Below are 12,289 nucleotides of genomic sequence, written 5' to 3' on the forward strand. Positions count from 1 at the left end.
AGCCAAACAATAGAGATTGAAACTGTACTCTCCTAGAGGGGTAATTAAGTTTGGTGAGTTTAAGAGGAAGCTAAGTAGCTACATTGATTGCAACGATCTGACTTGGTGGGTTTTGAGCGATAACGGCAGTGGCTGCAGTAGAGGTTGAATTGGCAGCAGAGGGTGTGGTTTCAGCCATGGCAGAAAGAAGGTTGTGGTGAAAAAAACACTTGTTTAACACGAGAGGCTCTGATACCATAAAAAAGTTTGATGATAAAAATGACTATAAGTTTATTATTTAAGTTTATATATATATATATATATATATATATACCGTGATAAAAATAACAAAGCCTTAAAAAAAAGAAATTGACTAATAGTATCTACAACAAATATAACAGTTATCTACAAATGTGAAAATTCATAACAAAAATATTTAGATAACATTGGACAAATTCATCCATCTTGTTTGCTTAGACTACAGGAAACTAACCACATGTTTTTCAAAACAGAACAATGGGAAAGTGATTATTTGCTTTTCCTTTCCATGGACAAATTCATTCTCTAAATCTGAACAAAACAAGAAAGGAAACCAGTTATTAGACCTCCAAGTCCCATTTCAATTGTAGGCTTCAAATGGTCTGATTGTAACAATGCATAACTCTCTCTGTACGAGCATAAACAGCCTAGCCATACGTAAAGCTAAAGCACAAAACAAACTTAATCGCAACTCACAGGCGAGTCCGCAACCAGGATCCAAATCTCTTTGGACGAGCCCACCTACAAATTTTCTGTTTAGCTAGTGCGCGTAATTTGTGTGTTATTATGCTGGTAGTTGTAGGCCCCAAGCAGGACAATAGTACAAGATTATGCCACCAAAAACAAAAACAAAAACAAATCAAAAGAAAACCGCACAGGTCTTGCTAGATGCAATGCCGCCGGCGAGGAGTGGTGGTGGTGTCGTGGTTGCAAGTTCTTGGCGCCGCCGTCGGCAGCTGGGTATGGGCAGTCAAGCGTACATGTCTACAGCCACGTCCCTCTCTGTGGCTTCCTATCCGGCCTCCGCAAGTTGAGACTCTGAATGCGCGAGAACAGAGGCATCATCCGGGCTTCACGGGAGAGAACTATTTGGAGACGTGGGAACAGTTTGAGATAAATAGCCCATTTTGTTTGACAACTTCACCTAACATACCTGGAATTATTAATTTTAAAATTGTTGTCATATAAATTAAAAAAGAAAATGCACGCACAAAGAACCATCCCCCTCTTTTTTAACTTTTTGTTAACGCAGAACTTTAATCCAATACAAATTTGTTCCAGAAATCCTCTTCTCCACAACAGAGGGCCCATCTTCAATGGCCGTGACCAACCCAAAATGGACTTGCATTTGGTCACTAAAACAGAACTCTGGGACTAGACTACACACCCTTTCAACGAACTAGAAGCCACCTTAATTTAGTACACCAAACACAGCATGATAATTAATAAATAATGAAAGTCGACAGAATTAGCATGGAAAAGCAAAATTTGGAATAGAACAAAACGCGACCCTTTCTTCCTTCACTGCCACTGCCAACCAGCCAAAGGGGGAAATATAAAAAATAACACAACACAACACAGGATCAGTGTACAGAAGAAGGCATGCTTCAGAATCATTTCTCATTCATAAATAGAATGTTCTAAGCCAAGGTATCATTTACCAAGATCTAAAGCTCACCTGCGTTTTCCTTACAATTTCTTCACTTGTATACACATCTAGAAGGGATGATACTCGCACTCAATTAATCGCATCATCGCCTCGCCTCCTTGCAAATACGACAAATATATAGCACCACCAGAACTCGTCTAAAGCATTTAATCACTACTACTGCTTGGATCCAGGCAGTAGATCGATACAGGCAAATCTAATTGGACCCTCTCTAGGCATATCACTTGAATAGTTAAGGCCAGAACGAAGTATTGTCATCATCCAACAAAATCGTGGAGAAGTTGGCTTCCCATAATGTCTCTTCCAAATTGCCGATTCTGGGCTTCAAAGCTACCCAATACATAACCCTCACTGTTGGAATCAAGACCAAACCGCCGAGCTGCATTAATTGGAAAGGGCTCTGATAAACCGATGCCATTATTCTGATGGAGTCCGAGTGTCAGAGAGACACCTCCACTCCCACCGGCAGTGCTTGCAGCAACACCAACGTGTTGATGGCGTGACAAATTTTCATAAGATAAACTCACTGGATCATCAGTCCCCATTGATATGTCAGCAAATTCATTTCTTGTGCGCTTGGAGGGAAGGTCTTGAGTCCTCTTGGCAGAGGTGGATGGATTTTCCGAAGCAAGAGAGGTTGCAGTAGGTAAATGGTCACTTGGCCGATCAGCATTTTGCTCCTCCCTTTGTGAAGCTTTTTGAGCTTGATGAGTTTCAAGCATGTGCATTTCTTCCACCATCGGCTTCCAAAGTCTAACCCGTGCATTGATGAACCAATTTGAGACCTGATATACATGTCATTGTCAAAATGGATTGCCCCAATTTGATTAATCAAACTCTCAAGACCTGATATATGTGTGTGAGCACTGCTGTGGCAATTGTGGAGATTTTAGGAGAGGTGAGTTTAAGGTGGGGTCGAAAAGGCAAAGTTTACTCAATATAGCTGCAAGACCAAGATAGAATGTAAGAGCTAGCAAGATGTTGCAAACCTGGCTTCGGGACAGTCCAGTCTGTCTGGCCAGCATTAGCTTGTCTGTGTCAGTAGGATAACTGAAAAAATCAAACAGTGAATACAACCAAAGCATATAGATTTTCATTTTTTTCCCATAGAGAAAGTTACATCGACAATCATTATCCTTTTTCTTTTCTTTTTTTTTTTGCTAAATAGAGTTGAATTAAGATTGATAAAAAGGAAAATGGGAGTATTATTCTAAAAAGTTGACTAGTAAACTGTCAGTATTGCTATACAAGCAGAATTTTCAGTGTCCTAGCCTCCTAGCCACATAACTAAATATTAGTCCAAAAAACCTTTAGGGAATGAAACGTTTATCTTTTTCAAAGGAAAAAAATATACTTACGGGTGGAGGAAGTGGTCAAACAACCATGCCCTAAGCACAGTTACGGCACGCTCAGGCAGTCCTCTTTGGGGTCGCCAGACAGGTTGATGTTCAAGAAATTTTGAGTTTTGAGCTGGTCTTTGGCTATAAAGGTTATCAGGGTTTCCAAAACCTGGATTTTCATCCTTCTTGTAGTTTTGAGCTTTGCTTGTGAACTGCAGCTGGTCAGTGATTGCATTTTTCAAGTTTCTGAAGTGCTTAGACATGGCTTTTAAAGCCAAGTTTGCAAATGGCGCTGCATTGCTTAGCCCAGCGACAGATTCAAATGATGCTACAACTGCTTGCATTTGTTGGTAGTAATACTTGTACCTCCTATAGACCTAACAATGATGAAAAGACAATAAAATTTAAAAAAATCCAAAATTTCATATTTCTCCTTTTGGTGTAACACAACAAATTTATCCCAAGAGCATTTCGGTAACATAATATTAGTATCTACCGCACACAAGGTGAAGCACAGTGATTGTTAGTCATTGCCATCAGAGTTCTTGTTCTATGCATGAAACAAGTTAAATGTGGTAAGTGAATTAATCAAGCGCAGAGTTAATTAGCTTAGAGTGAAACTTGAGGGGGATTATTTATACTTGTGGAATAAATTACACACACACATGGCCCAATGCCCAATGCCTCTTTCAATTGTTGAATAAACACAAGCTAGAACTTCTGAACACGCGCGCACAAAAAAAAAAAAAAACAAACACTAAGTGCTTGTGTGAATCAGTAATACTCCGGAAGCAAACACCCATAAATTCAAGCACAATAAACTACTTGTCTCACTGACCATGGGGGTCAAGAACAAGAATAATGTCAGGAGGAATATCATGCAACTATTCAAATGATTTCAAGGCAAGGACAAAAAAAAAAATAAAAAAATAAAAAAAGTTACTTGCATATACATGTATATGTAATATGTATTATGTGTGCCTCTAAATAAATAAATAAATATATATGTATAAAAATACCTATAACATATATGGAACTATTTTATTCATTTCTTACACCAATACACATTTATATTTAACAATTCTTAAAATAATAAGAAATCATTTTCACATAACATATATTGGAAAAGAAATGCAAAATAAATGCCTTAATATCTATTCTAAAAGTTATATTTATAAACAAGTAAGAAAGTTCTCCATTTTCTTCATACATATAATTCGAGGAAATAAATATTACTCATCAAAGAAAAGAACAAAAACACTCTAGAAGTAATAACAGATCCAATTTTCAGTTCAAAACTAATTGTTTCGTTGCATGTTTTGTATATATGGTTGATTGTCGAGCCGCCTAGAGACATTTCTTTGAGCACTTTAGTTGTCCACTACAAATAGAACTTATAGAATGACAACAATAATTTCTTCCAAAATTATGAGTAACATCTCCTGTACATGATAATCTCCAATAATACTTGTCCAAACATGATACTAGAAGCTATTTATCCAACTTAAACAGGCCAAATATATATTTTAGCCCTTATACTTGTATGTTTTTTCATTTAGAAACTCAAAACTTTTTGTTGTTTCAAAAACACCCCTGAAGTATGCAATTTCAAGTCAATTTCACTTTTGACCCTTTTTTTTGCTTCAATTACACCCCTAAACTATGTAATTTCGAGTCAATTACACATTAAATTTAAGAGTGTAATTGAAACAACAAAAAGTTCATGGGTGCAATTGACTCAAAATTGCATAGTTCAGGAATGTCTTTGAAACAACAAAAAGTTCGAGTGCATAAATGAAAAAAATGTGCAAGTATAGGAATTAAAATATATATTTTACCAACTTAAACACCTTGTTCTAAGAGAAAGGGTCTAATTTAAGGGTTATAACAATCAATTTATCAAAAAGATACATGGTCTTCTAAAATTTGAAAAGGACAAAACAAAAAAGTTTTGGCCAACCTTAAGATCATATATGAGTAGAATAATAGCGTCTGCTATATGTTAGGATTGGATTGCACATACATGGTCCGACCTCAATGCCTACGTCCATGATCCACTTAACAATGGGAACATTCATGAAATGAATTTTTTGCACGAAAAAAACTACAAATCCTCACATGACATAGTTTTTATATAGACAAAACTGAGAACCATCCCGATCATCACAACCCTAGATAACTGGTCCACTCACACTCTTGAGAACTTTGGTTATCAATTTGTTGTAACATCTAACAAATTACTGTGTCATGACCTAATCAACAACCATGCCAAGGGGCTATTTGTAGGCAATAACTCTAATGGAATTGCTCTCCTGTACCTATCCATTATTCACAATTTTATTGGGTTTTATCTAAGAGATTCAATTTCAATCATACCTCATTTTGAAGAGTTATCTAATAGTAAAGAAACACTACAGAATATTATACTCTCAAAAATTATTGTTATATACATGTGGACAAATTATAGGGGAATGCCCAAATAGGCTTGTCAATTTAACATGTCTCTGGTATGGGAAGTACATGAATTCAACTTCTATTTTTTATAACAAAAAAAAAAAAATTATAACAAAAACAATGGATAAAAGTACATCCTATTAAAATGTGAGCAACAAAACTCTTAAGCAAAACTATTAACTCTAGGGCATTGGAATTCTCAAAATTCTCACTATAAAATAGGGAAAATTGCACTTGGCACCCCAGAGGTTTGCTGTAAAAGCAGGCAGTACCCCTGAGCTTCTATAAATAGCAATGACCTCCTTAGCCTTACAAACCTTGTTGCACTAAACCCCCTGGCTTTAGCTAGCCGCAGTTAAATTTTTTTAAATGACCAAAATGCTTGTGTTCGGGCAACCAATGCCTACCACTGCCAGCTCGACCTAAGTGAAGCTCCGCCCTCATCTTTGATTTCTCTCTTACTCTATTTTTCATTCTCTGCCACTGTTTGCCAGCAACCCACAACCTCCCATCTTCTCCAGTGGCACATAATCAACTCCAATTCGTCTGTCTCCCTTCCTCTTTTTCCTTCTCAGGTCCAACCCCAATGACCTGGACGAATTGCTGGGGGCCAGAGGGAAAACAGTGACACTGGGGATTAACTACTGACCAGGAATTTGCTGAGAATCCCTAGCAATCTGCAGATCTTTGCAGATTTACCCCCAGTGGTCCACAACTTAACAAATCACTATGGGTGCACACTTGGGTACAGCTCCAGCAAAGGCAAAAAAGATTTTTTTTTATTTTCAAGTATATAATATTTATATATAATATTTATATATACAATATTACCATAAAAAATATATTTAGATATACATATACATATTAGTCTATATGTAAAAGTTTGAACGTAAAATGATTAGAAAATGGTTCTGTATTTAAAAAAATTGTTTTCTCTAATTGTATTTTTTTTTTAGTTAGAACATTTTTCATAGTTAAATATATTTATATAATTAAAAATATATTCTTAGTTTAGAACTATATTTTCTAAAATAAGATTTATATATATAGTTAAAGAAAATATATTTCTATAATTAAAATATAACTTTTGTAATTAAAATAAGAGATAGGACAGAGAAAGTGAAAGAGAAAGGAGAGGGAAAGCAGGGGTAAAATGGCCATTTCATGTCATTTTTAACATCAGGGCAGCAGGGCAGGTTATTGCCATTTTGAAAAACGTGGGGTAATTTTTGCCAATAAGGCAAACCACAGTGGTGGTGGTTGCAATTTACTCTATTAAATATGCCAATCAACCCAATAATGGTGGTAGCCCTTCCAACTGCATTGCAGATAAGATGTGAAATATGCTTACAAGAAAATGATTAATTGCTCCTTCAAATTAACTATCTATATCATCTCAAAGTACAAAAACAAATCCACCATTTGATAAACAAAGATTTGGAAGGAAGAAAAAGAGACACAATAACTACAACAAGAATTTGCAATGTGTAGATTTGAACTTAATGAATCTCATCTAGTTTCTACAATGACATAAAAATTGAAACATGAACCTCTTGACTTTGCAGCCACAAAGGGTCAATGAAGAACTTACGAAGTGAATCAGAATCCTAAAAGATCATGAATGAAACCCCAACATCAAATGTAGATTCAAACGTTAAAATACAAGAAATTGTTCTCGTTTTTTTGGCTATTGAGAAGAACACACAATCACTACCCTTTGAGCATGCACTATGTAAACTCACAAGGACATGAAATAGTCCACAAACCATACACACGAGGGAAGCACACAGAAATCTGTGTGCGGGTTTGCCACAAAAAAAAATTTAACCTTGGAGGCATAGGAGACCACTATGACATCTTACCACCAAGCCAACTAGGAGATGAAGAAATGGGTCTTCTAAAACACGATTTGTGTAAATCTGGCTAGACAAAATAAATTGCGTACTCAATTTCAAGCAAATTATAAAATTTCAACCCTAAAAATAGAATCTAACAAGCTACTCATTAAACAAGCCACACACATTGCCTGAGTCCACAAGGGGAGAAAATTAGTATCCTCCAGTCAGTTAGAAGACATGCCCACACATATATTGGCTATAATCTCTTTAGTAAAAGCAAGTTGAATACTCATCCAAAAAAAAAAAGTTGAATAAGAGATTAAAATGTTGGAAGTATGATAGGCTTGGATACCACTTTGAGGGAGGAATACAATAAACATAACTTCATTTAAGACAGTGACAATCTGCTCAACAATAAAGACCTCAAATCTTGAAATTTATAGACTCCTCCACAAATTAAATCAGACGCATATATCAAAGAACCCTACTACACATTCTTAGACAACTCTTCACTAACTATTTTGTGTATCTAGACTCATGTTTCTGGAAAGAAAGAAAAAAAGTCATCATAATTAGTTATTATATGTATCTACACAAACCATACTCACGTTCTGGAAACTTCATTAGTTATAGACTCAATATTATGTGTATCTTCATTATGTATATCTAGACTCAATATTTAAGTTCACTTTCCAACATAAAGGTCACTTATCAAACAGAGAGGGAGGGTTTAAACTTAAAAGTCATCATAATTCGCTCAGACAATTATGAGTATGATGGATTTAGCAAAAACCAAAAAAGTTAAATGAAGCCTCTAAAGTTAAGGCACTTTCTTGACCAGGTCTTTCACACAAGTTTTCCAAGGGGCATTTTTATTGCTATTGACATCAATGGTTAACACTCACAAAATAAATTGAAAAAGTAGTTAAAAATCATTATATTGTGCTACCACATTGAGCAAAAAAGTCATACTTCAATTATAGGAATAACCTATCAAACATTTGAGTTAATAATCTAGAATTCATCTTTTTTCCCTAGCGAATACTGGAAATAATTAATTTAGTTGTTTTGACTCAACACAAGCTATCAATACATGTATATATGGTGAGAGATTAAATGGCTGCAGCACCTTAGTAGTAATGAACCAAATTTCTATTGATCCTCTCTAGCTGCAATCCTCTAATAACAGATTACACAGATGCTTCCAATTAAGTTGAGTTAAAATTTTACACATAGCACTATGCCTTGTTTTTCCCCCAATTTTCATTTACTTGAAGAAGAGATGTACTGGAAAGAAATAAAAAGTAAAAGCATGCACCAGTATCTGTCCAGTATACATGTAAATTTTATAGATTTGCACCAATAAATGCCACAAAAGCAACAAGTCCATGCTTTGTTTGCATTTATTGGGGACAAGTACCAAAGGACAATTATGACCTCAACAGATATCAAATATTAGAACTTGTTTGAAGTCTTTATTTCCCTTCTTTTCCTTCATCAGTAAGTCTTCTCCTTTCCATCACTTCCAGTATATAAATTGCAAGAAGACCAAAATGCCAGCAGAATTTAGAAAAGCACCCCTCCCTCATTGAATACATTTTGAAGCAAGTCTAATGCTGCTATTTCCACAATTGTTTAGGCATACAGCTGGGTCCATAAGCTCACACTCACATAGGGGTCCACATACAGAAGTGTGGAGCTGTCAATAAAGTAATTTATGTCCCAAAAAATTGGCTTTCCCTTTACATGCAAAGTTTCACATAAAGCCAGCTGAAACCAGCGTCTAACAAGACTTTGTGACATTTTTCCCCTTCTTTTGACCACTGAGACCTTGTGACTACTTCAAATATAAACCACTCACAACTATTGGTACTAGGACAGAATGAAAGGCTTCCTTCTCTATTGTCAGACTCAACCTTATCATTGAAACCAGTCACACATCTGTTGCAAATAAGTTACACTAGACAATGCAGATCATCAAGTCATAGCTACAGTTAAAAGTAAGCTTCTTATGGATGGTCCTACTGATTTGTTTGTGAAGAAGAATAACAACCACACATTTGTAATCATAGAAACCTAGATAAACTAAATATCCAAAGTAGATACGACATCCATACTGTCCAAGCTGATTCCTTGGTACACATGAATTATGTCTATATAGCATTACATAATGAGGAAAACAAGAAAACTGATAGCCAGTAGAATGTAAAGTGCTTCAGTGAGATTACAAGTAGACAACAAATATCCCGTCATCTCTACTGTTCAAGCATAAATTCATGACTCCCAATTTTTAATATTTTCTAAAAGAGTGGATCAGCTATATTCTTCTTGCAATTTTTTAGTATATCAACCAATGTTTTAGAACTCACAATATGGTGAGAAGAAAACAAGATACAAAAAAAAAAAATAAATGGGGTATTCATACGAGAACCGATTTAGGAAACTTCATAAACATTCCTTAGAGTGAGCTTTACATTTTCAAACAGTTTCTAATGATGCTCAAAAACCAGAATTGTGAAGCTATAACCAAATTAACCCAACCCTATACTCTATCCTAAGATTTCCCAAGTTTGTAGATCTCATTTCATTAACAGGTCCCAAATAAAAGGAGTCTTGGAATATCATTATGCCTTTTGAGCACACTTTTTATTCAGTATAAATCTTTTCAAATGGATTCCTTCAATCACTTTATGCCATTAAACCCCAGCTAAGTGACATTGTCACCCATTAAAACTTCCTAATGCTGTCAAACACTTTTATAGCACAAACCTTTGGGCATATATTCCCTCCTATCAACTTTATGGAAAAAAAGGATAATTTTTGTGATCTCTAACCCCATCTATCCCTTAAAATGCAAGCATCTAGTTCATGTAGAATACAGCATATAGCTGGAAAGGTATAAATTACAAAGAAACTATCACACAGCTCATCCAAATTTAAATGCTTTTTAAGAACTTACACATGCAACACCACATAGGCATTCCGGTACTGAGAAAGCGGAAATGCCTAACCTAGCTAACATTTCAAAAGAATCATTCATTTGTTTGATTGGGTCTAAAAAGAGCTAGCTCGAAGGTGCAAACTTATATCTCTTCCGAAGAATAAGAACAAACGCATGGTACAATATGGGATAAGATCCACGTGAAGTAACTTAAAAACTGAGCGAATTAAGGCTAAATTGTTGAATATAACTTTAAGGGCTGCTGTAAATAAGAAAATTATGATGACTATATTAATTTAAAGAATAATTAATACCTCATCAAGCATCGAAATCAGCCTCGACTTTTTTCTCCGATGCTCGCCGCTGTCTCCACCGCCGAGCGAGTCATCCACAATTCCACTCCCGCCCAGATTTTCCATGGGAGGATCCATCGAACTTGAATCCGCCGAGATCTTTTCCGCATAAAATCCCCGACCAACATCACAAAGCTCTTCCAACAATTGCTGCGCCGGCTTCAAGAACCTCGACCCCTTCAAAATCGAAGCGTAGCCCGTAAACGGCCCGAGCGGGACCGAGCTCCTCGACAAATCGTTGGAAGTTGAGCCACCAACAATGCCCGGCGCGACATAGCCGCCGCCAGCGACCTTGTCGTTAAACATCGAGGACTCATACCGTTGCAGATTCAGCTCCAGAGGGAGACTGGATTGGTGGCTGTTATGCGAAGAAAGCGACAACGACAACCCTTGGGGCAGTGCTTCCGGCTTATACACCACGATGTCACCACCGCCATTAAAGGCCTGATCGAAGCCCCTAATATTCTGAGGGGAGAAGAGAAACGCGTTGCCGTTCATATCCTGAATCGAGCTAGGGTTTACGTGCATAGACGACTGCGGATCCATGTACAGCTGCTGCGAAGTGGAAGACGAAGACGAAGCATTCACGATCCCTCCAAAGTAGCCCATTAAATTCACGCCTTCCGCCTTGCAAGGAGAGGCCCGGCCTTGGTCGTTAGGGCTCGGCTTGGCGCACGTTAGCAGGTCGGAGGGAAGGAGCGAGGGATCGTAAAGCGGGAGCAAACCGGCGCACCTTTGGAGGTTATCCACGCACCCAGCGCCAGCGGGATCGCCCTGCACGACCTCTCTGAGCTTATCTCTTCTGCTTTGCTGTGGGACATGGTAGGGCTCAAAACCCTCCGCCATGACTAAGACTAGACTGTAGTACTCCTACTTCTAGAGAGAGAGAGCCGCAACAGTAGTTGTTGTTGGAGTCCAATAAAGAGAGAGAGAGAGAGAGAAACAGTGAAAGAGACGATGAAGTGAAAGGCTATGATGATCTTCTTCTGAGCTGCATATACATGGCAGAGCTGCGCAGGTTAGCAGACTAACGTGAATCCAGAGAGAGAGAGAGAGAGAGAGAGAGATTAGAGAGAACTCTCCCTTTCTCTCTCACTCACTCACGCACTCGCACACAAATACACATACTTTCAGACAAAATCTTTCTTAGTCACTTTCTCGCCCTCTCCAATGGGGGGCTTCCGCGCATAGGGCTGCGAGCAACCGGACGGCCACCGGCTATATCCGGTCATAATTCAACCCACTGTAGCCACCTCGGATTTTTCTTCCGGTGTTTTTTTTTAGTTTGTTCATTTATTCATTTCCCTTCTTGTCGTGTTTCTACCTTCAGTCACCACCTCTGTATTATTATTATTATTATTATTATTATTATTATTATTATTATTATATATTCCGTCATTCAATCGTAGGGCGTAGCTCCCATTAATTATTAGATTTCGTTGGGATTATTAATTATATGTTGTGATGACGCACGTGAGAACGCGGGAACAGCGATTGGCTCTCCCTTCACTCCATCCGCCAAAAGCTTCTCTTCTTACGAGGTTTATAGTTAATCTCAATTACGGTATTGCCCCTTCTTTTATCTTATCTTATTTTATCTTTTCTTTTTTACAATTATATTTTTTTAATTAATAAAATCTCCACAATTTAAATGATATGATCGGGCAGTAGTAAAA

At 37.1% G+C, this 12,289-nt stretch overlaps 1 protein-coding gene across 2 annotated transcripts; it reads right to left on the reverse strand.

The window, feature by feature from the left end:
- Window positions 1-1,152: 1,152 nt before the first annotated feature.
- LOC127788814 (BEL1-like homeodomain protein 9) lies at window positions 1,153-11,749 on the reverse strand. Of its 2 annotated transcripts, XR_008020456.1 has the most exons (5): window positions 10,575-11,749; window positions 3,046-3,404; window positions 2,677-2,737; window positions 1,697-2,472; window positions 1,153-1,171 (listed from the first exon to the last, which is right to left on the reverse strand). XR_008020456.1 is itself a non-coding variant. In XM_052317444.1 (4 exons), exons 1-4 carry the CDS (start codon window positions 11,457-11,459, stop codon window positions 1,945-1,947), a joined length of 1,833 nt encoding a protein of 610 aa, XP_052173404.1. In that variant the 5' UTR covers window positions 11,460-11,749; the 3' UTR covers window positions 1,565-1,944. The 2 variants fall into 2 exon arrangements, 1 of the variants encoding a protein (XP_052173404.1); XM_052317444.1 differs by lacking the exon at window positions 1,153-1,171 and having other exon boundaries at window positions 1,565-2,472.
- Between the last annotated feature and the right edge of the window lie 540 nt (window positions 11,750-12,289).

This window comes from Diospyros lotus, chromosome 13 (assembly GCF_014633365.1).
Source record: "Diospyros lotus cultivar Yz01 chromosome 13, ASM1463336v1, whole genome shotgun sequence".
Lineage (NCBI taxonomy): Eukaryota > Viridiplantae > Streptophyta > Magnoliopsida > Ericales > Ebenaceae > Diospyros > Diospyros lotus.